Consider the following 24,986-nt stretch of genomic DNA (forward strand, 5'->3'; position numbering starts at 1 on the left):
TCTCGGCTTACTCTGACCTCACACTTGTAAGTTCTAAGTTGCTCTTGATAAGAGTGTCTGCTAAGTGCCTGAATTGCAATTGAAACATAGTCTGCACTCTCTGCTCATTTCTCATAACACCCTCAGTTTTTACATGAAAGACTACCATCCAAAAAGGAGAACTGTGCTTTGAAGAGGAACTCTGCTGCGTGGAGAGAGAGGCATGCTGTGTAGAATGAGTGCAGTACTGTAAGTTAGAAACAGATCAGGCTAGGGAACGGCTAGAAGTTGGAAGCAGTCAGGCCAGGGAACATTGCCAGCACTGTATAGGTTGATGCGTCTTGTGGAAACCGCACACACAACACACGCTCACTGGATCGAGTCCCATTCCCAACAGCTGGCTTCTTCCGTTCGCCACAGTCTCCATCTAAGCTTTACTGTTCTTAAGGTGTCTGCAAATTGCAAAGACCTCTCTTCCCTTGTAGGTGAATGAAATAACCCAGCAAATGTAACGTTTTCATCCACCGAGAAGCGTAGATAGGTGGAATTCACGAGTTCTTACTTACTTACTTACGCACGCCTATAGCCAACTTTGTGCATAGGCCACGAACAAGTGCTCTCCAGGCATCCTAGTCCTGGGCCAGTTTTTCCAGATGTCCCCATGTACTATTTTAGTAGCCCAGTAGTCCTGTCTTAAAGGGGACATTTGGCCGATTTTATACATATATCCCATTGTTCTGATGTGAGGTCATACAGTATAATGTGGGGAGACATCACAAACAAAACTGCTCTACTTTCAGCACCCACTGTTTAAACCTCTCTTTACCACCACAGATATAAATCGTGTCTTGAGGCGAGTGTCAGGCAGAACATGAAAAGCACCTCATGGAATCCTTATGGATGTCCACTGCAGGATACCTCTGTACATACACAGACATACCTCTGTCACTCTGTGTTCTTCTCCTCACACTTTGACAAGCTGTTGCTTTAAGCCATCACTGGCCTGAGCCTAGTTGCCTTCACGTTGTGTAAATAACCAAGGTTATCAGAGTTAACATTTTTGTTTTTGACTTTTTTGTTTTCACTTTCAGTTTAGATAATTGTTTGTTTATTTCAGCCCTGGTTGAAAATGTATGCACGTGTGTACATGCTCATATAAACACACATCACCCACCCACACATGCACCGCACAGCCGTCATTGCACAATCACATTCCAACAATTACGATGGGTGTTTTGCACAGGACTAAAAGCCAAGTGTGTATTATTGTTTCGGGGAATCATTGTCTTGGGTTCCTGCACTGCAAAATCCAGAGTGTTAATTTAACTCTTGGGAGTGTAAAAATGGACCCATAAGAGTCAGCATTTTGAAGTGTGCACGAGTAGATTTGGCACTCCTGAAAATGCGAGTCCCTCCCAGTATTGTATCATAATAGTAATTAGGGAAAGCAGCGTTAGCCAACACCCTTATGAACTTATGCATTGTTGGAAAGTTACTTGAATGAGGTTTTATCACAGTTACCAGAAAACCAGAAAGTCTGTTCTGTGAGTGTGAGATTGCCCGACTTGCGGCTGGAAGTAGTACAGAGGCCTCAAGTAGGGTTTAACCCGAAGGTGTATTTATTCATCACCAATGACATGTATGGATAATCTGTACAGAACCCGTGGCATGGTGTTTGTCTCTCCACTGATGTCAACCGGCAGCCTTTTATAGCCAGCTGAGCAAATGAGCTTGGACTGCACCATGTCAAGGGGTGTTTTCTATCTAGCATATATTAATAAATAGCCATACAATAAATACATAACCCACATCAATTATCTTAAAACTTCAATGAACAACAATTAAATATCATTTATTCACACTACTGCAACATTACACAACCACACTATCCTTAGCAACTACAAATGTATATCACAACCCCCCTCTGCCATTCTGACTTGGTTCAGCCCAATTACACTGGCCACAGAACCACTTGGTACATGTTAAGCTTTTCAATCATGACTTAGCATTACCCTCTCTCTTGCACACATTTGCACAGTCAAATTTGGAGTGTTAATTTTACTCTGTGAAAATGGGCACTTTACAGAATTGACATACTAATGTTAGTGAGTCTCCCTCCATCAATATCTTGCCTAACCTTCGCTCACTCTTTCTCTCTCTCTCTCTCTCTCTCTCTCTCTCTCAATATATGTATATATATTTTTTTTAATTCTCCGCCAGTCCGTGGGACCAATGGCTAGAGATTATGTTTTCACCCCTGTCTATCCGTGTGTGTCTGTGAACAGCTAATCTCGGAAACCGCTGGCTCGATCGGCATGACATTTTGCACGCACACTCCAAGTAGGCCAAGGAAGAACCTCTACCCCAAATCGGCCTCATGGTGGCGCTATGACATGTCTCTTTTGTAGTTCTCTTCGATTTCTTTCTCACACTCTTTCCCCTCTCTTGCTTTCCGTCTGTATTACCCAGACTTTGCACTGTCGTTGCAGTACTGCAGTGTGAATGAAAGTGTGTGTGTGTGCGTGCGTGCGTGTATGCGTGTCCATGCATGCACCCTGTGTGCAGGCCAGGGTGCTAGCTCAGCACGTGGGAGGAGGGCGATGTACTTGTCAAGCCGTGAGGCGCCCAGCGGCTGTCGTACAAGCCAGGTCAAATCCACACTCATGTGATAGAAGTGAAGTGACAGCTCCGCCGTTTACACAAAACACCGCCTGTCCATTTCAACTTGACACACACCTCTGAAAGACCGAGGAGCCCTCATTTGTCTTCAGAGAGGATGGGCATCGATAGACTGTAGGAAAAAGTAAAGTCCGCACACTGGATCCATGCTCCAAAGGTATTTTATTACCACCAAATGTGAAGTTTCGAGCCAAAGGCTCACCCTTTTGGTGGTAAACTTTGGATGTGCATGCTTTATTCACTGTTTTCATCGATAGATTGTACACAGTAAAAAAAAAGACACAATGTTAATTTATCCTTTTGTAAATCTTAACCCATTAAGACCTGAGTCCGATTAAAAAAATGTTTTCTAAATCCTAACGCTTTAAAAAATATATATATATTCAAAGATTTGCACAAATTTTCACAATTTTACAAAAATAGCAGATCTACAAGCTCGTAGCGTGGCACGAGCTTGCATAGGCATCTAAACCCTCACTGATGGTTACTATTGAGAATAAATAAGCCTAAGCCTGGAATTGCTTTATAGCATATGTTTATGTTGTAGGTTATTAGATTATTATTTACTGAATAATATATTAATAGTTTCATGCAATAATCAATTGATCATTTCATCCCTAGGTTGTAATGCTTGTTTAATCAAAAGTCTGACAAACGTGTCAATAGATTCATTGATATATAAAAAATACAATTAAATAAATTATCCCCCCAAAAATAAACTGCCCTGATGGAGATTACCACCTGAGATTACAGCTCCCTAGAGAGGTAACTTCAAGGAAAACTCTGATCTGTGACCACACACCTTGCTTTGTGATATCTGTCTCTTAAGTCATACTACACACTACTTTGTGTTCACATGAACACTTGTGTGCACACACACACACACACACACACACACACACACACACACACACACACACACACACACACACACACACACACACACACACACACACACACACACACACACACATACCCATACTTTGTGTTTATACCAAAATACACTCATACACCGACTCATACACTCTGTAATCTTTGCCTAATCTATGCATATAAATCTTTTTGTACACAAACAGGTGCGCATGTGAGTGCACACTCACTCACACACACACACACACACACACACACACACACACACACACACACACACACACACACACACACACACACACACAGAGCCACGTAGCATCTTATGAAGCAGACAGGCATCACTGTGTGTCTTGTGAAATCAACAAGCTCCTCACACGTTGCCCATGGCGAAGCACACTCCACATGCTACACCTGCTGGCTATTTGTTCTGCCTCGCTAAACCCACAGGCTACTCTGTGTGTGTGTGTGTGTGTGTGTGTGTGCGTGTGCACTTGGGGGGAGCATCAAAAGGTAGTTTATTGTTATTCCAAACACGCCGTCACATGCACATTTTTAAGCCAGTTGCCTTCTGGCTGTCGCCTCTGACAGCACGGACCATTTGTAACAGAGGACTGTAATCATGTGTACATTGTGGAATGTGGAATCATTTCTTGCTAGGTAAAGCCTTACTGTCTGTACAATCACGTGTACTTTGACCAGTGGTTCTCAAAACCTTTTTTTTTAATTTGCATGTGATTTGAGGCTGCCATTCAATCTTGATCTTAGATGTTTTGACAGTCTGAAGGGCCAAGATTACTGTAATATACCTGGTGTCTAGTACTCTTTTCCTTTTCCCAGTGCACTACTTACCTGATAGCTTTTTTTTATTTTTTTTAACCCTTTAAGACCTGAAGCCGATTCTACAAATGTGTATGTCTTCTAAACCTCAACATTATTCTGAAAAACGTATGTTTCTATATCAGTGGTGCTCAAACTTTTTCATGTCAAGGACCCCCAAAATGATATGTATTTGGCCGCGGACCCCCATCTCAAAATATTTTCTTCCAGGGACCCCCAGAAGCAAAGATTTGAGTTAAAAATGTTCGCTTTAAAACAATATATATTCAAAGATTTGCACACATTTTCATAATTTAAAAAAAATAGCAGATCTACAAGTTCATAGCGCGGCACTTGGTGCCGCGCTATGAGCTTGTAGATCTGCTATTTTTGAATAGCCAAAGTGTAAAATAATGCTTTTTAGCTCAAATCAAAAAATGATACAGATGCGTCTTGATGGGTTAAAGTTTAGTATACGTTTTGAATTTTGATTCCAAAAGTACCGACATTACAATTGATCAAATGAGATAAGAGTAAAGGGCCAGAGCAATACTATTGTGATCTTAGAATAGGACATGTAAGTTAAGTTCCTTACAGCTCATGTAAGCTAATGAGTTGCACTGCTCTGAACGTGGAGCACACTAGAACATGCCCTGGCCCTACTGAAGCTGTACTGTACTTTATTGTACTGAAAAGGAACCAGGGAACATTAACACGCGTTAGACATGAACTTTGTTCACTGTGTGTGTGTGTGTGTGTGTGTGTGTGTGTGTGTGTGTGTGTGTGTGTGTGTGTGTGTGTGTGTGTGTGTGTGTGTGTGTGTGTGTGTGTGTGTGTGTGTGTGTGTGTGTGTGTGTGTGTGTGTGTGTGTGTGTGTGTGTGTGTGTGTGTGTGTGTGTGTGTGTGTGTGTGTACGTGTACGTGTACAATAGGCTAATTTGTTTGGGCCTTCCAGATTAAGGATTAAGGCTTTGTCGCACATTGAGGGCTTGTAGTTCGGCTATTTTTGTTGTGCGACGCTGTCGTGCACAGGATCATAAATGAGGCTTGATTTACTGTATGTTAAAAGGAAAACCTTCCTGGTTTTCAAACCGCTGTCCTTGGTGGTTTTGACCAGTGGTGGACAGTAATGGAGTAAATGTACTTGAGTACTGTACTTAAGTACATATTCTGAGGATCTGTACTGTACTTGAGTATTACATTTTTGTAATACTTATTACTCTTACTTTCCAAGACAAATATTTTACTTTTACTCGATTACCTTTCTAGGACGGCTGTAAAATACTGATTAGGTTGGCTGTTTTTTTTTTCTTCCCTAAAATGCAAACACACTTCTGCTCTCGCACTAACCGTGTTTCTGGCTTCTGTTTTCTCCTACTTTTACTTTTACTTTTACTTTAAGTTAAGTTAAGTTAAGCTCTGTTTTATATTTCTGCTATCTTTGCTATTTTTGAAAATCCTGTTTGAAAAGGTTCACCTATGATGCAATAAGGGAATTCAACGTGCCTCACACAAAACATTAAGCATTATGACACAGAGTATTAAGAGAAAGCTAAAGAAACACATTTTAAAAGGTTAATTAAACAAATAAAAAACAATTAGAAGAAGATTAAAAACAGCGAATGAAATGACATGCAGAACAAGTTATAACTCAATTAAAGGCAACGACAAACAGAAAGCTCTTCTGCTTTTCAACATGGGGATGGCAGGAGGATGAAAGTGGTTAAATCCTAAGCCATTTACTTGTGAAGAGGCCTGGGTTGAATTGAAGGGGTTGACATGTTGATGTATTTCAGGTTAAAGCCTGAACTCTGACATCTAGATGTTGAAGTGAGACTTTGTGGCACCGCGGCCACTATTTGCATAACATGACAACATGTACGGAACATGTCAACATTTACCGCTCATGGCTGTAGGCTGGTTCTCCTTTGGTTGAGAGCCGTTAACGTGTCAGTAACACAATGAGGGTTTCTGTACCGATTTTGTGTGGATGATCCCGATTCCTGAAGCATGTCAAGAATTTATCAGAGTGTGCAACAGTTGATGGAACTAATCGAGTACAACTGAAAGTAGCAGATCTACAAGCTTGCGTCGCACAGTAGCATTACAGAAAGTAATGGGGCAAAAGTCACAAAGGGATGTTATAGATGAGGACTGCTTTAAGGAAGACATTTAAGACAATTTAGAGATTGTGCAAAATGAGGGTGTTCCTCGCTTTAGACAAAATGAAGAGCTGGCTGAGAGCCTAGCTCCACAAAATGACATTCATCCGTAAAGGATGAATACCAGCATTAATACCTATTATTTATTTACAGGTTCAGCCGTACATTATATGATACCACCCCCCCCTACCTGCATAATTAAATCATCATCATTGTAGGGTTATGTAAGGCATAAATCAGTTTGAATTTAACCAGTAAATCAGTCTTTCCTCCAGGGACTATTTTTGGATAGACCTCATGCTTGATGTTACGTTGTTTCCATTTGTTTCGCCTGGTTCCCCCCCTTCTCAGCCACTTTTGAGTATCTCCCATGTCTACGCAAAATGGGCTTTCGCGAACATCAGGTCACGGGGCATTTCATTGGGTTTCGCTTTTCAGTTTATGGGGCACAACTTCCATTAGGCATTCCTCGTAAAAGGCAAACGGCACTTTCAAGTGCTATCGACTTCTGCTATTGAGAAACCGAGAGACAGAGTCTGACGATAAGAGGGAGAGAAAGATTTATTCCAGACCCAACCAAAGGATGAGGACTCGGCCATAAAACAGAGAGAGAGAGAGAGGCTTTTTATTATATTACTGAAGCGAAACACCACAAACACAATTTATGCATCTCTCACACTCTCGCACATTACTCTGTGGATGACACTAATGTTGATAAGGAAAACATGCAGCTGCAGTGGATTTTGGTTCGTAAAATGCGGCTGTGGGGCCTCTTTGTTCAGCTGCGATGATGGACGGGTAAAACGGTGCATGATCTTTTTTTCTTTATTTGATTTAATCGGTACAGTAGAGAGAGGCAGCTTGAGACACAGGATTCACAGGAACACTGGACATTTTGTTTCCACTTCCTGAAAAGTAACGTTTTTGGCATTGGATTAAAGTTCTCAGTCTGTGAGTTCTTCTTCAGTCAGTTGGATTCCATAGAAGCAAGCCAGCATGTCTTCTATGGAGGCATGTTGCGCAGCAAAAATAGCCAACCTACAAGCTCTCAGTGTGTCACAGACGCATTGAGACTATGCGGCTATTTTCAGTTATTATTTGAAAGATTGGAGCATTTGTGTTCAAACTAGCAATATGTTCAGAAGCATCTTCCATAAAATCTTAATAGTCTGGGATATTTCATATAAAAGCAAAGGTTAAAGCCTCAATCTGTGATTTATTCACCTTGTTGGCAGCATGTACTGTAGAACAGCAGGAACAATATTACTAAAACATAAATTGACATATTGTGTTACTGGTTTAGGAATCCGTGCTAGTGTGGGGGGCTCCTTTCATTATGCTTCACAAATCGCACATAAATTCAGTCGTGAGATTTTATTTTGCTTTAATCCATGTTTGTTCATATAACAGGGGTCTTCAACAGGGGGTCCGGGACCCCTAGAGGGTCCTCAGAGTTACTACACAGGGTCCGCCAAATCTTTCTGTGATATGATTTTTCTTTTTACATTAACCACTTGAACCCCAGCATCCCTTTTTTGAGGAGAACTTTAGCCAAAAAATAGCAGATCTACAAGCTCACAACGCCTCGCAGCGCGAGGCGTTGTGAGCTTGTAGATCGGCTATTTTTGGCAAAGAGGTAAAAAAAAAGTTTAATCTGCAATTTTATACAATATAGAGGGGGTCCCTGTTTCATCTCTCTCTCAACTAGGGGGTCCTTGACCTGAAAAACGTTGAAGACCCATGGCATATAGAGCCATGGTTCTCAAAGTGGGGTCCGGAGACCCCAGGGGTACTTGAGGGGGTTCCAGGGGGTACCCAGCAACATGTGTTAATATAGCATCACAATAATTATGACCTTTTATACTTTGGCTATTCAAAAATAGCAGATGTACAAGCTCATAGCGCGGCACCGAGTGCCGCACTATGAGCTTGTACATCTGCTATTTTTGAAAAATTGTGTTTTTTTTTTTGCAAATATTTGAATATATATTTTTTAAAGCCAACATTTGTAACTCAAATCTTTGCTTCTGGGGGTCCCTGGAACAACATATTTTGAGATGGGGGTCCGCGGCCAAATACATATCATTTTGGGGGTCCTTGACATGAAAAAGTTTGAGAACCACTGATATAGAGGGATTCCACCCGACAGAGACAGTATGTTTACCAACACTAGAGAACCTCATTCTATCTGTGACGGTTTCACTGTGGGCCCAGGAAGAGGAAGTGACAGACAGTTACTGATGCAAACGCGCGAGACAGGAAGCGAGGTGACAGAGAGCTGGGGAGATAAGTGAGAGGAAGGAAAGATGGGTGGTTTTGATACACCACCCACCGCACTGCGTGTTGTTTACACATGAGTACGCACAGTATTTCTACCCACCACCATGGGGATTGTGTGTCATCTGCAGCAGTGAGTGGACCCCATAATAATACTGATGGTTTGTCTATCTTCAGGACTCCTAGTACTGCCCTTTTGCATCTGGTTTTCTAGCCTACCAGGAGATCTAGTACTGCTGGTTTTCAATTGTACCAGGACCTCTCTACTACTGCATATTTTCTATCCTGCTTAGGACCAGTTAGTACTGCTTGTTTTCTGTCCAACCAGGACTTACCCAGGGTGGGGTTGGCGAAAGGGCCTACTCTGTGTGGAGTTTGCATGTTCTCCCCGTGTCTCCTAGGGTAGTTAATACCCTCACAAAAACATGTAGTAATCCTGGTCGCTATACCGCCTCCCCCATGACAGCCGGGGCGCCTGATGGAGGGGAAGGGAACTGGTTGGAATAACGTGTTCCTTCCACGCGCTACGTCCTACCAGGGAAACTCCCCCCTGTCAGGTGACAAGAAGGTCAGTTGGCTCTCATGCACTGAAGGAAGCATGAGCTCGGCCCTGGCCTCCCTGGCTGTGGGGGACTGGTGTAGCGCTGGTGTAGGGCTGGTGTAGCGCCCAGGATCACTTAGGAAATTGGCACCGGGTGAAAAAAATGGGTTACAAAAATCGCGGGATAAAAATTATAGAAAAAAAACAACAACCAGGACTTTTTGTACTGACTGGTTTCCTATCCTGCCAGGACCTTTTATGCTAATACTGCTGGTTTTCTATCCTACCAGGACCTCTAGTACTGCTGTACCTCTACCTCTACTAGGACCTCTACTCTAGTAGCCCACTGCTGGTTTTCTATTGTACCAGTTTGGCTGGCCCCATTGCCATTTTTTAAGGGTTCGGACATTCAGTGTTTCCAAACGGAATATTCTAAGGTTCCTTTTTACTTATTCATTTGGAGCCGGGTGGTATAGCGCCAATAGAGATAAACAAATCTATGTGACATTGCGTGGGCTGCCTCTGACATAATGGGGCTCACTGAGAAATTCATGTTCCTTGATGAGGGAAATAGTTCACTGTATGGAGACATTTCCATTGCATCGTCATAATTATCATTTGTTAATGTCACATAATGCAACATTGATTATAGCAAGCACACTTTGAAGTGCTTTGAAGGTGCCGTGTGCATGGGTCCTACTTCTAAATATAATTCACATAATACGTATGTGTGCAGTATTTGTATTGATTGATAGTTTGTGTGTTGTTAGCTTGAAGATCAGTTCTTGTCGGTAAGCGACAAGCGAGTATAAATTGAGTTTAAAGCTGACAATAAACCATTAATGTGTGTACAGTATCTGTGTCTCACTTTCCCAGCCATCTGGTTGTGGTTTTGTTGGGCTCACTCTCTTCAGTTTATTGTATTAGTGCTGCTGAAACTCGTGAATTGTTTTGTTTCCCCATCTATAACTTGTTTTCTTGTGTCATTGTCGCCCTCGGGCAGCGTTTTTCCTGTTGCTTTCATTCCAATGAGGAAATCATTTTCTCTGAGCTCAGCCTGAAGCCACGATCATGATTGAGTGAGCATAGGGGAATGAATTAAATGGAATTAAACAAAATGAAACTCTTCTATGACGGACGGCACTAGCCTGCAGGCTTTGCGAGCTGTGGATGGCAGGGTCCGGTGTTTGGAGCGTGTCCCAACAAGTTAAACCCAAAATTGAAGCGCCCGTCCTTGTGCTCAGACGGCGTGACTCAGATGCAGACAGACGGAGGTTTTGATGATTCATGAGAGCTGCGGAACAAGGAGGAGGGGGACTCGGGGAAGTAAATCCCATCAGATCGCCACGGCACAGTCTCATGTTTGTCTGTCTGTCTGTGATTCTGACCCTCACATCCCCCTCCTATAGGCAAGCAGTGACTTTAACCTTCCCAAGTGACAAGATTCAATGCATCTGAAGTCTTTATTTATTGAAATCACACTTCAGAATAACAGGTTAAATGGGGAGAGAGAGAGACATTTCCTTGCAGAAAAGAACAGCGATCTGGTTTGACAAATAAGCCACACCGTTTTTTAGCTCCAGGCGTTGGCTCAAGACGAGAATCATTAAAGCTTCAGTTATATTCCATCACATGACAATGTCGCTTGTCTAGGCAAGACAAGGCACACTTAATTGTATATATAGCATATCACCACAACAAGGGAATTCAACATGCCTCACACAAAACATTAAGCATTATGACATGGAGTATCAAGAGAAAGCTAAAGAAACACATTTCCAAAGGATAATTAAACAAACAAAAAACAATTAAAATAAGAAGATTAAAAATAGAGAATGAACTGACACGCAGAACAAATTATAAGAAACTCGATTAAAGGCAACGACGAGCAGAAAGCTCTGCTGCTTTTCATTATAAGATCTAAAAGTTTTAGCAGACCTGCAATTTTCGGAGAGTTTGTTCCAGATATGTGGTGCAGAAAAACTGAATGCTGCTTCTCTATGTTTAGTTCTGACTCTGGGTTGAGAAAGCAGAGAAGTCTAACTATTTTACACTTTGGCTATTCAAAAATAGCAGATCTACAAGCTCATAGCGCGGCACCGAGAGCAAAATTGTTAACTCAAATCTTTGCTTCTGAGGGGTCCCTGGAACAAAATATTTTGAGATGGGGGGTCGGCGGCCGAATGAATATCATTTTGGGAGTCCTTGACTTGAAAAAGTTTGAGCACCACTGATATAGATACGTTTTTCAGAAAACTGTTAGGATTTAGAAGACATTTGTAGAATCGGCTTCAGGTCTTAATGGGTTATTAAGTGGAGTGATATTATAGACTCAGACAGCAGCATTCTGAATCAACTGCAGTTGTCTGATGTACTATGGAAGTTGAAATTCATGTCCCAGTCCCTGACTACAACAAGGCTTGGTCACTTTTGTCTTTGCAATTGAAAAGAATTCTGTCACCTCCAATCGTTGACTGGTTCAATGCATTTACTCAGTGCTTGTATTGGACCATAGTCCCCTTGTGATATGGTTAAGTAAATGTGTGTGTCTTCAGCATAACTATGGTAACAGATTTTGTTGTTTTCCATGATCTGAGCCAGTAGGAGCATGCACATGTTGGAAGGCCTCAGAATGGAGCCTTGCAGAAGATGTAATTTTTGTCCTCTCAGATATGTACCTATAGATACAAAGTTGTCCTTGAAGTATGATTCAAACCAGTTTAGTGCAACTGTGCCAGAAAGTTCCACCCTGCCTAAAAGAACAGATTTTCAAACCGGTCACGGTCTATTGATTATTAATTAGGCGTAAAGTGTATTTAGGCCTCTGGGTCAAGGGGATGTTGCTTTGATTAATGTCTTAGCACATCCAGTGACTCTGTATCAGCTCTGCACACAGTAAAGATCCTCAGTGTTAACTTTAAGGGATAGTTCACCCCCAAAATGATTTTTTTCACCCCATGGAGACTTGGATTCATGGATTTTTTGTTTTGTTTTTGTCGCATTCCTAAGCCAATAATTTGATGACCAAAAACAAAAAAATATCCATGAATTCTCCATGGGGTGACTAATCGCTAGAAAAAAAGTCATTTTGGGGGTGAACTTTCCCTTTAACTCTGAAGAGAGTACAAATGGAACCAAATGGACGTTCCATTTGTACACTCCTCAGAGTTAAATGAACCCTGAGGGGGTTCATATAGACGGGTTTCCGAGCGACGTCATCACAGAGCAGAATGCGCAATCTGCGCATGCCTGGGGGTGGAAGGCGCGTTCGAAAATACAGCCCTGAGCGGCAGTGAGCCATAGCAGTGAGCGCACTGGCCAATACAAACTAATAGCCGAGTGTGCTCCGGTGCGTAATTTCCAAACGCACCCATAGGCTTCCCCCCGCAGCTGCGCGGTCATATTCCTCTCAATGTTTACTAACAGGAAACCTGTCTATAGCCTCCTGTACATACATTGTGTCAGTTTATACAACTTGACCTCTTTTTTTCACCTCCCCGTTCTTTTCTTTTTTTCCCTGCCATTTCAACTGATATGCTTTCCATATGAGCATCTGGCGTTGTGTCATCATTCTGTAGAGACGTTCCCTCGGAATGAAATGAATACTGTGCGTTTCATCGTGCACCCGTAGTGCATTGGTTCTCAAAGTTGGGTCCGGGGACCCCCAGGGGGTCTTTGGCGGGGTACCAGGGGGTCCCCAGCAAAATGTGTTAATATAGCGTCACAACAATTTTAACCACTTTAAACTTTTATACTTTGGCTATTCAAAAATAGCAGATATACAAGCTCATAGCGTGGCACCGAGTGCCGCGCTATGACCTTGTAGATCTGATATTTTTGAATTTTTTTGCAAACCTTTTGAATAATTATATATACATTTTTTAAAGCAAACATTTGTAACTCAAATCTTTGCTTCTGGGGTGGTCCCTGGAACAAAACATTTTTTAGATGGGTTTCCGTGGCCAAATACATATAATTTTGGGGGTCCTTGACATGAAAAGTTTTGAGAACCACTGCCCTAGTGCACAAATTGTCATTCACACACTCTCTTTTCAGTCTCTCGTTCTCCCGTTCCCTCTCTCCTCCCAGCTCTCCCCCCCCCACCCACCCAGCCCCTCTTCCTCTCGTGCAAACGTCAAGCAGCCCTGGCTGCATGCATGCATGCATTCTCTCTCTCTCTGGCACACATGCAAAACAAATCACTCTGCTGTCCTGGTCGGCCAAGCGGTTCAGGGAGGACCACAGACAAATGACGGACCCCTCAGCCCTGAAGGGACAGACTGGGAGGAGGAGGAGGAGGAGGAGGAGAAGAGCGGGGTGGGACGGAACGAGAGGAGGGAGAGAGGGGGCACGAGAGGGTACAATAGGAGATGAGACGAGAGGAGAATACAGGAGGAGGAGAGGAGGAGGCGGGAGGGCAGGCAAGGCATGCTCGAATGGAGAACGTGTTTTGGATCAGAGAGAGAGACAGAGGAGAGATAAGGAGGGGGTGTAGGAGGAGGTGGACGACGGCAGCGTTTTCCCTTTGAATCCATAAAGTGAGGCAATGGAAAGGTTGGTCCTATAGCCTGACCACACAACCCCCCAGTCCCCCACCCTGCTTTACTGCTCCACCAGTAAAGTCCTGTGTTGATTTAAAGGTGGTGTGAGTGATATTTCCGTGTTAAAATGGGTGCTAAACGGCTCTATATTCCGATAATTATTGCTACAGAGTGTTTGTTCAGTAATGGGTCTCCCCATCCCTTTTCAGGCACTCGGCCTGATTGCCTCGTTCGTTCCCAGTGACTTTTTAAGGCTAATAGTACTAATGAAAAATAACAGCACACTGTGTTAAAATGGTCACTCTGAGTAAAAACTAATATTGGCATTCTAGTGTGTACATGTGGAACTGAAAGTGTACACATGTGACACTGTCAGATTTACAGGTGGTGTAAGCGATAGTTGTTGGTAATAATAAAACTTATGTTAAAGCTCTAATTCAGATAATTATCATAGTGTTTGTTCAGTAATAGGGGTCTCCCAGTCAGTCTGTCCAGCTCTTACTAAACAGAAAAGTCAGGATACCAATTTTATCCAACTCTGTTTACAACTCTTTAGTAAACAGAAATTACTTTTCAGGTTAGGATACCACTTTTATCCAATCAAGAGAGAGACAACTAATGCAGGACACTGCAACAACAAGGGAAATTGGAAGTGATGGGGGGGGGGGGGGGCAAAATTGGAGCTGGAAAACAAAACAAAATAAAGCTGATAAATGACCTTGGGGCGTTCTCTCTCCTGCTTGGATACAATTGGTATCCCTGAGTTTTCTGTTTAGTAAGAGCTGGACAGACTGACTGGGAGACCCCTAATTACTGAACAAACACTCGCTATGTTAACGATGTTAATTAGAGCTTTAACATAAGTTTTATTATTACCAATAACTATCACTTACACCACCTGTAACTCTGTCAGTGTCACATTTTGTACACTGTCAGTTCCAAGTGTATACACTTAAAGGTTTACTGTGTCAACGTTTTCTACATTTTCTTTCTTGTCAATTCCATAAACTACCCTGAGCAACGTTCTGTGTTTGAAAGTTGCTCTACAAAGTCCACTGCACAGTAAGCCCCCCAAAAAATGTACTCCCAGAGTGTCCGCTTTAACGCTATGTGCTGTTATTATTTTTTATTAGTACTATTAGTATTAAAAAGTACCTGGGAACAAACGAGGGAATCAGGCCGAGTGCCCGAAACTTCACTTGCCAACTGGGAGAAAAGGCAGCAGGCGAGAGTGAGGGATGTGGCAAGCGACGACGGATGGATGGATAGATGGGTGGATGGATGGGGGAGGTGAAGAAACGTGAGTTGAGAGGGAAGGATGTATAGCTAGCTAGCTGGAGGAGGAGGAGTAGGAGTTTTTTTTTTTTTTGCAGGGAACAAGCTGTTCCTATAGAAGCATGTAAATGAGGGGAAAGGAAGGAATTTGAAAGGGGAGAGGAGAGGGTCACGTCACCGGAGGAGGGGAGGGGAGGGGAGGGAGACTTTCTGCCTGCAGCTCTGGAACAGACGGTCCCTACAGGGCTCGTTTAAAGCTTATTTAACCCATTAAGACGGATTTTAACAACTTTAACCATTATTTTATACTTTGGCTATTCAAAAAGAGCAGATCTACAAGCTCATAGCGCGGCACTAGTGCCGCGCTATGAGCTTGTAGATCTGCTCTTTTTGAAAAATCATGAAAATTTGCAAGATGTGCAAATCTTTGAATATATATATTTTTAAAGCGAACATTTGTAACTCACAAATCTTTGCTTCTGGGGGGGTCCCTGGACCTAAATTGTTTGAGATGGGGGTCCGCGGCCAAATACATATAATTTTGGGGGTCCTTGACATGAAAAAGGTTTAGAAAGTGGGGACTCCCCCTGGATAAGCGATAGAGGTTTGGGGTTTGAATCCCTTCGGGTAGGACGTGAAACAGGAGAAATGCTAAACATCAAAAGAAAGTGGACAAAGACTAAAAGTGGCCAGCCAAAGAGGTTTATATAACGGCTAATAAAGTCTAATAAAAAGTGAATTCTAAGAAGTGATTTACAAAGGAGATAGTGAATAGGCGTCCCACATTCTAGGCTCTTGGACGTGGAAAGGCACAGAGCGCACGTCATAGTGAAAAATAATGAAGTGATTCTGCACCATCCTTTCAGAAGCTAAATGGGTCAGAATCAGAACCATAAACACGTTATTATCACACTTTAACCACTTGATCTACGAGCTCACAGTGCATCACGTAGTGAGAGTGTAGATTGGCTCTTTTCGGCAAAGAGATTTGATGTCGAGGGAAAAAAAGGATGGGTCTTTGGTAGAGTCTCCTGTGGGACTCCGGTCAACAAAACATACATTGTTTAACCTATTCAGTCCGGGAACGCATATATGTGTCATTTTAGATTTTTAGCCATAACCATTATTTTATACTTTGGGCTATTCAAAAATAGCAGATATACAAGCTCATAGCGCGGCACCGAGTGGCGCGCTACAAGCTTGCAGATCTGAAATCTTAAAAAAAAAATCTGAACATTTGTGCAAATCTTTTAATATATATTATTTTTTAAAGCAAACAGATTTGCACACATTTTCACTATTTGTTTTTCTTCAAAAATAGCAGATGAGCTTGTATATCTGCTATTTTTGAATAGCCAAAGAAATCTAAAATGATACGGATGAGTTCCCGGATTGAATGGGTTAAATGGTTAAACATACCTTGCAGTGGCGACCCGACAGACAAGTGGTTGCCATATGAGAGCAAAGAGCCCTGATCAGTGAGTCCCCAGGTTTTATTCTCGGGGGCCGGATGGAACATTTGCTGCATGTCTTTCCAAGACTCTCTCCACATTTCCTGTTCTCTCTACACATTCTTTTTCATCTTTCTAAGTAACTTTGTCCAGTGTAGCGCAGTACTGTGGACATCACATTCACGTGTATATGTTTGTGTGTGTGTGTGTGTGTGTGTGTGTGTGTCGGAGAGAAACGGTAGTTAACCCATTCAATACCGGGAACACATCTGTGTCATTTTAGATTTCTTTAGCTATTCAAAAAATAGCAGATATACAAGCTCATAGCGGATTGAATGTGTTAATAGATCTCGTTCAAAAGTCTGATCGCTTGATTCAAGAAGCGCTTTTGTGCTCTTCTCGTCTGTCCCTTGAGGCTATGGAATAGTTTTTCTGTGGCTGACTTGTAGAAGGTGCAGATCACCTGGAATCACAAGAGAGGGCCTCAAGAAATACATTGAAATATGTAGTGATGAAGCAGCTATTGCAGCTATATTATGCCTGGCATCCCTGTTGTGAGCAAATACATTATTATTATAGGCCAAATAAATGCATGGGGAAAAAAAATAAACAAAAGGAACATTAAAAAAATAAAACAAAATGGTGTGTAAAAAAAAGAAGAAAAAAATCCAAAATAGCCGATCTACAAGCTCAATGTGCCGCATTGTGACATGCTGTGAGCTTGTAGGTAGGATATATCCGCTATTCCACTTATGACGAATGAAGTATATAGAGCTAATTATGTGTTTTCTTTGCTTTTCGTTTTAATACTTGATGGTCAAACAGGAAAAACATGGCAACTGTACTCATGTGGTGTCTTTTTCCTGTAGCTGTAGAACCTTCTGTGAAGAGAGCCATTAGACCCGGGAAGAGCCGGAGAAGTCCCCTGCAGACCCTCTACAATGGCGACCCGGTGAGCATACAGTATTTGGTCATCTTTTAAACAGTATGGAATATCAAAGCCCCGTTTAAGGGTCAGGGTGAACATAATTTGTACGTAATTTGGTGAAAAGAAATGGTCTCTGCAAGTGACATTTGTGATTCAAATTTGGGGTAGATCAGATGCTGCTAATGATTTTAGCATCTTTTTTGTGAAATAGGCCCCATAACTTCGGAAGGAAATCATAGCCAATCAGAATGGAATATGACACGACTCCAGATTGAATGTGAACCGATTGGTTCTGGACAAAATCTTGTAGGAGTAGAAGCAAAAAGTGTGTTTTTAATAAAATGCTAAATCTAGTTTGGTGGAAATGGGCATGGCCTCAAGAGGGGGAGTTGCACCATCATCCAAGGAATCCAGGGGAAAATAAAATAATTGTACTACCTACAGTTCAAGAGCTATAGGCCAAAACCCAAATCAGCTTGATGTAGCACCACAATGAGATGGAGGTGGAGAGGTGGAGTGTCTTCCTTGGTCTACTGGGAGTGTGCTTCGCAAAGTTTGACGCTGATCAGTTCAGTAGTGTCCAAGGTTAGCTGGGCACACACACACACACACACACACACACACACACACACACACACACACACACACACACACACACACACACACACACACACACACACACACACACACACACACATGCCACCCATTTCGAATGCTGTCAATGCACTGAATGGGACATTATCACGTTTAATCAGACTATTGATTTGTCTAAGTAGGGGAGATACTGACCTACCCACGTTTAATCAGACTATTGATGGGTGAGATGCTGACCTTCCGACGGGGCTCAGTAGGTGTTTTGTATAAAGTATAGTTTTGGACCGCGTCGGTTGCGCCGTCTCAAGTGAACTGGAGCTATGAGAGGCACCACCAAGCGAGCCAAAGCGAGCAAGTTGCCGTGCCGAACGTTGCGATGTTCGCTTGAGCGGACTTGGCGCCGTCCAAGTTATGTACCGATAGGCACAGAATCGTAAATCATGTTTTGGGGTGAGCGTTTGCCCCAGCTTTCATCAACCCACGTTAGGTAGGTCAGTATCTCACCAATCAATAGTCTGATTAAACGTGATAATGTCCCATTCAGTGCATTGATAGCATCCGAAGCCGGTGCACACGCACACATAGGCGCACACACACATGGACACATACACACACATGGGCACACACACTGACAGTGGCAAAAACATAGTCTTTGCCGCCCGGTCTTACAAATAAATAAATAATAGCACAGTGTGTGTGTGTGTGCACGCGCGTGTGTGTGTGTGTGTGTGTGTGTGTGTGTGTGCGCGCGCGCGCGTGTGCTCATTATGTTACAACAGCCCAATACTTACAGCAGTTATATCAAGTAGATTGCAATAACTATCCGAAACAGCCTGCAATATTACAACAGCAAAGTGTCAGTAGCCTGAAATATGCCAACCCCAGGTCAAGAACCAGGATTAAGTAAATGACTACACACAACACACAGTGCTAATGTGATTAAAATAATGTTTTTTGGTAATATATTAGGTGACCCCCTCCCAAGAGTACCAACACAACTCAAACCCTATAGCCAATCTACATATGAGGGAAATGACTGTTGGTTCCGCCTTTTAATATGAGCTCCAATGACCCAAAGACCTGCAGCGACCAAATCCATCACCATCTGTGTTGCAGTCTCTTTCAATACTGAGGTTGAAAGAGACTTTCTAATCTCCCCAGATGTAACCTGAAACTTTTCATTTGGAGGACGTTGGGAAAGGAAAACGTCCAATCTAATTTACCGCCGCCTGTGCAGATCTGCTTTCTCAGAAAATATTGCTCTTGGACATGATTGTTGGCATCATAGATTAGTTGAGCTTTTGCTGCAGGGTATTAAATCCTTAAGGTCACATTCGCCTACGAAGTGAGTGTTTAGAGGTTATTCCATTGAATTTTATCAGCCTGTTTCAATTTTGGAGATTCAAGATGGATAGCATTTGGGAGAATCCCTCCTCTCCAAAAGGAAATAATGTAAAAAAAAAAAAGAAAGAAAAGAAGACCAAAGCTGAATCATTCAGTAGTACATCAAAGTACAGATGCAGTCATTTACTTCAGTTACTCCACCATCAACAGGATTGTTTGGGGAAATACTGCAACGCTAATTCGTTCATTTGTTTTCATTGATTTATTGTTTATAATTCCAAGGACGGCACACAATTAAAGATAATTGCACTGGAGTTGGCTAGCATAATTCTGCATCTGTTTAGCCCGGAGCAGGTATACAACACACAAATCAAATACACACTGTGACATTTGAATGGGAACGCTGTGGTTCCAATGTGGATCTCAGCCAGCCTGTGATGTCAGTTGTCTATGATATATCTGTGACATATATGACTCCACATTTTGGCAAGGTTTCAGCCCAGTCAGCACCCCCATGACTTCCTTAATCCATTATGAAATTAAGTTTAATAATTCAAAAAGTATAACTGCTTTATAAACAGAAGGTTCTTGGTTCAAAACTAAAGTTTCTTGTTTTGTTTTTGTACCTGGCTCTAATTCTAAAGCGTGCAAGAGAATTGCATTAGTATGAATCATGGTGGTACAGTGGTTAATCTACAGCAGGGGTCTTCAACCTTTTCAGGCCAAGGACCCCCTAGCTGAGAGAGAGATGAAGCAGGGACCCCCTCTACATATTGTATAAAAGTGTGTTGCAGATTACACCTTTTCATAGATTTCAACAGTGTTGTGTGAAATAATGTTTTTGGTTTATTTCACTTAAACCCTCATGTCAATACTTCAATCGTTGGCTCTGTACTTGATCTGCTCTTTTTTCCTTCTACACCAAACCCTTTTGCCGATAATAGCCGATCTACAAGCTCTGCTATTTTCGGCTATTTCCCCTCAGAATAGGGATTCTAAGGTTGAAGGTGTTAATGTAAAAAATAAATCCTATCACTCAAAGATTTGGTGGCCCCCCTTTAGTAACTCTGTGGACCCCCAAGGGGTCCCGGACCCCCTGTTGAAGACCCCTGATATACAGCACTTGAAAAGCAGAGACTGTGAAAGTAGTTGGTTCAAATCCAGCTTTTGTAAGATCTTTGTTCCACATGTAAATCTGATAAGGCTAAGTCATTACCATACTTGTCACATTTATCTTCCATGTGTCTGTGGGTCAGGGGGAAAGTCAGCGTTTTGTAACCAGAAGGTTCAAATGGATGATAATAGTAATATATTTATATAACAAAAGGGAGTCTACTGCTGCGCCTCAGCCAAACGAGGCAAGCCCAGTGCAATTGTAGAAGAGAACACACTGGAGCAGCTTGGACAATTAAAGTCATGACTCTGAGGAAGATGCAGTAGCATCGAAAAATATAGGCTAAGTAATTAGCCTGTGACATAGTCGCCACATTTATCTCAGGTGTCTGTGGTGCAGGGGAAAAGCCAGTGCTTTGTTAACGGAAGGTTAGAGGTTGAAAACCAGCGATGAGTTGCTGTTCTTTTAAGTTTGTGCCTGGCTCGAATTCTTCACTGAAGAGCGTTGTGAGAATGAGCGCTTTTGTGGCTGGAAGCAGTACAGAGGCGTTTGTAAAGCGCAACCAAAAGGTGTGTTTATTCACCGACATCAAACAAGACAATACAGGAGCTCCAACACAGGTGACAGACATGGTGTTGCCTGGCTCTCATTCTACCTCTAACTGAACAGGCTTGTTACTGGCAGCGTTTTATACTCAGCTGGAGCAGCTGAGGCAATTAGGACTCCACCATGTCAAGGGGTAAATCAACAAATATACAAATAAAGAAATATATAAATACAGGAATACATATAACATTAACTCTCATAAAATATCTTAAAACTCCATGAACTACACCACTACTGATTCTCATACTACAACTTTACACAAGATCCCTCACCATTCCAAATACACATTACAACCCCCCTCTGCCCTTCTGACTTGGTCCAGCCCAATTACACTGGCAAACAGAACAGCCCAACTTGGTACATGTTAAGCTTTCAATCATTACTTAGCATTACCCATATTGCACCTCTCACACATTCCACTTAGTCTCTATTGCACTCATATTACACCAATTGCACTTGCCAGATACTGTATCACCAAACATGTTGTCTCCATAGGTGGACTAGTTAGCTGAGTGGCCAGCTCGGCTGGACAGGACACAACTCAAATGTTAAGTTAAATGTAATCAACAATAACATGACTGCATTCCTTTCTGCGCAAACTACAATGTGCAAATTACACCGTGCAAATATTAAAGTGATAGTAACAGAGGTCCTCTCTGTTACAAGTGTGCAAGAGAACTGATTTTAGCAGGAACCATGGTGGTACAGTGGTCAGATACAGAACTGTGAAGGTGGGTGGTATAATCCACCTTTTGTAAGATCTTCACTCTGCATGTAGATCTGATAAGGCTATGTAATGCCTTTGCGGTTCAAGGCCACTCTTAAGATGATTCTCACTCTCCATTTAAATTCTAAAAGGTCACGTATTACACTCTAGCTCATAGCTTCATGTCTCTGTGGCACTAGAGATCAGTCAGTAGTTTGTGGTTACAGATCAAGGGGCCAGCTTGAGATCTTTACATTGACTCTAATACGGAAGAGACAGTTCATATTAATGGCCTGTAGTTTCGCTGTTTTACCCCTGCTGGTGTCATTAAGAATATTCTCTCAAATTCAATGTAAGCGGATGGGTTTTTGACAAACATTAGACTTGATTTTCTTACCTTAAACACTGTCATAAATACTATATGCTTCCAGTCGCTAGTTTAAAGTCTCCTTTCAATCATCATGATATGCGTTTTGCTAAATTATGGTCCCATTTATTTTAAAATTGACGATAAAGTAGGGTATGCTCTAGGAGGGGCGGGATGATTTGATTGACAAGCTACACAACCAATAGCATTCATTCCCCGCCCCCGCTCTTGATTGACAAGCTACCCAACCAATAGCATTCTTTATGGATTGATTTCCGGTTCCTATTCCCGGTTACTTTTTGGCATATTTTAAAGATGGCGGATTTCAAATTCCTGAACAATCGGCTTCATTTCCGGTCTGTAGAAACCAGAGGTGTGGCTTAGTCCATTATTTTTATACAGTCTATGTTACAGACCAGTAAAGAAGATTTTCTGTCTCTTTTCCCCCCCTGTCTTTCTCTCTCCACCTAAATTTAAAGCCGCAGCTCATTTAAAGCCCAAGCATGGGCTGTATTTGTAACATGTTCTCCAGCCTTTAACCACCTGAACCCCAGCATCCCTATTCTGGGGGGGAACATTTGCCAAAAATAGCCAACAAGCTCACAATGCGCTTCTTTGTGGCGCGCTGTGAGCTTGTAGATTGGCTATTTTTGTAAGACAAAGACATTTGGTGTAGAAGGAAAAAAGCGGTCCGAGTACAGTTGCAACTCAGATCTGTTTTACTAAGAATAGAAGGTTTAAGTGGTTAAGAAACATTAGGCAGGTGTGTGTAGCCAAATCAAACTTAGCCAAGTCTACCCATTTACAGCAGAAATACTATTACATTTATGACATAATCCAAATATAATCATTGAATCATTACTGAGATGTTTTCTCACTGACAGCCAACGGAAAAAACAAACAAAGTATTTGGTCCTTTTGTTTGTTTTTTTTCTGGGGGATTTCTGAGCCTGCATGTTCTCAATCAACATAATTACATCCTCCTTCCTGGGTTTAACATGTGACCAGCATACAAAATAAGATTCAAACCCCTAACCATCATATTGTGGAACCTCTCCATTTATCTTGTGCCACCAGGCCTCTTTATTTAAGTTGTACCTGCATGGCTCTAATCTTTCACAGAAGAGCATACAAGAGACTTGTGTCAGTATGAACCACAGTGGTAAATACAGGTCTTGAAGAACAGAGCCTGTGAGTTCAAAACTCAAATACACTTTTTTTTAACAAACATATTTGCAGTCCTTCACCTAACCTGTTCATTGAAACATTAATTAAAGTGAACCAACGATGAAACACCACAAAATAGTTGTGAACTATTCCAATTGTGGATTTCTAATGGCTAGTTTTAAACTCCAAATGTAAAAACGTAAACATTAAATTCCAGCATTACTTCATTCTTCTTCTTCTTCTTTGGACTTTAATGGCGGTTGGCATCCATAAACATTGGATTATCGGCATCTACTGCACTGTAAAATCGTCACAGTGAAAACTAATCTCATGCCCAACCATGTCCATTCTATCACCCAGACCCAACTGAGTTGGTGTGAATCCTTCCCTCAGCGTACTAGCCATCTTCTCCACTTACCTCCTACAACCTTCAATAACATCCTGGCTGCATCCAGCACCATCTTGATTCTTTCAGACATCCCTCCATCCCTTGTACTTCAAGAACACAATTAATGATCCTTGCAATGAATGCTGGAAATTGTTTCTTATCCATTTGTTTAATCAGCTGTATTACCTTTTCCTAGTGGTTCCTGCTGTACTGCCACACTTTCATTGTTCCCCTCCAATCTCTTTACTGACTCAGCATAGGACAAAAATAAGGCAATCATTGAAGGTGACACATTTGTGCTGACTTAAGCCATTAAAAAAAAATAGTTATCTGCCAAAACGGGTCATAATAGTGCTCACTGACACTGCTGGGGTAAGATTAGATCTCAACTGTAGATTCGACAGGTTTCATCAGTTCTAGAAAATGTCCGTCTGGGAATTGGAAGGTCGCTGGTTTGCCCATGTCTACATGTCTACGTGTCCCAAGTAAGACACTTAACACCAACCCCCTCCCCCCGTGCACTCATCATGGCTATCTTGTGGCTATCAGCTACAAACTGTAAAAGCAATTTCCTCTTACCTCAGGATCAGAAAATACTCCCATTCTGCCTCTTACTTAATATGATTAATATTCTTGTTTTTGTGCTCACCTAACTCTTGGTTCTGATCCTTTCCCTCCGATGGCAGCAGTCAGAGCTGTGGCTGTCCCAGAGACTGGCCCTGCAGGACCGCAGGGACCTGCTGGAGGAGGCGTGTCTCAGTCACACCCGGAAGCGCAGGGTGCTCTCCCCCGAGGACCTCCGACACCTCATCGTCGACGACAAGCACAGCCTCATCTACTGCTACGTGCCCAAGGTCTGTTACTGAAGAGCTGCCTGGAGAGCTCTGTCAACAGCATTCAATAGGACTCTGGTGCCCGTTGACAAAGCTCAGCCAACGCCCATATCGCCGCTGTCGGGGAGAAACCTCATATCTCCTTTTTTAATACATTTTGTATTGATGCCCTATTTCATCATACAAGAGTGTCACACAAAAGTAGCGAAAATAGCAGATCCAGAAGCTCGCAATACATCACGATGTGACACGTTGTGAGTTTGTAGATCTGCTATTTTCACACATTTTTTATGTTTTTAAAATAATAAAAAAAGAACCGGTTTTGGACATCCAAGGTTTTTCACCCGA

The 24,986-nt window shown here is 42.2% G+C and overlaps 1 protein-coding gene across 2 annotated transcripts in view; it reads left to right on the forward strand.

Moving 5' to 3' along the window:
* LOC311054454 (carbohydrate sulfotransferase 11-like) overlaps positions 1–24,986 on the forward strand; it is a 36,554-nt gene that overhangs the window by 7,434 nt on the left and 4,134 nt on the right. The window contains exons 2-3 of one of the 2 annotated variants that reach the window (XM_084070434.1): positions 17,461–17,543; positions 24,495–24,659. In XM_084070434.1, the coding sequence (XP_083926560.1) occupies positions 17,461–17,543; positions 24,495–24,659 (248 nt within the window). Of the gene's footprint in view, positions 1–17,460; positions 17,544–24,491; positions 24,660–24,986 lie in introns of both variants that reach the window. The other variant, XM_084070433.1, reaches the window with a different exon arrangement.

This window comes from Gymnoscopelus microlampas (genome assembly GCF_963454915.1).
Source record: "Gymnoscopelus microlampas genome assembly, chromosome: 10".
NCBI classification, from domain to species: Eukaryota; Metazoa; Chordata; class Actinopteri; order Myctophiformes; family Myctophidae; genus Gymnoscopelus; species Gymnoscopelus microlampas.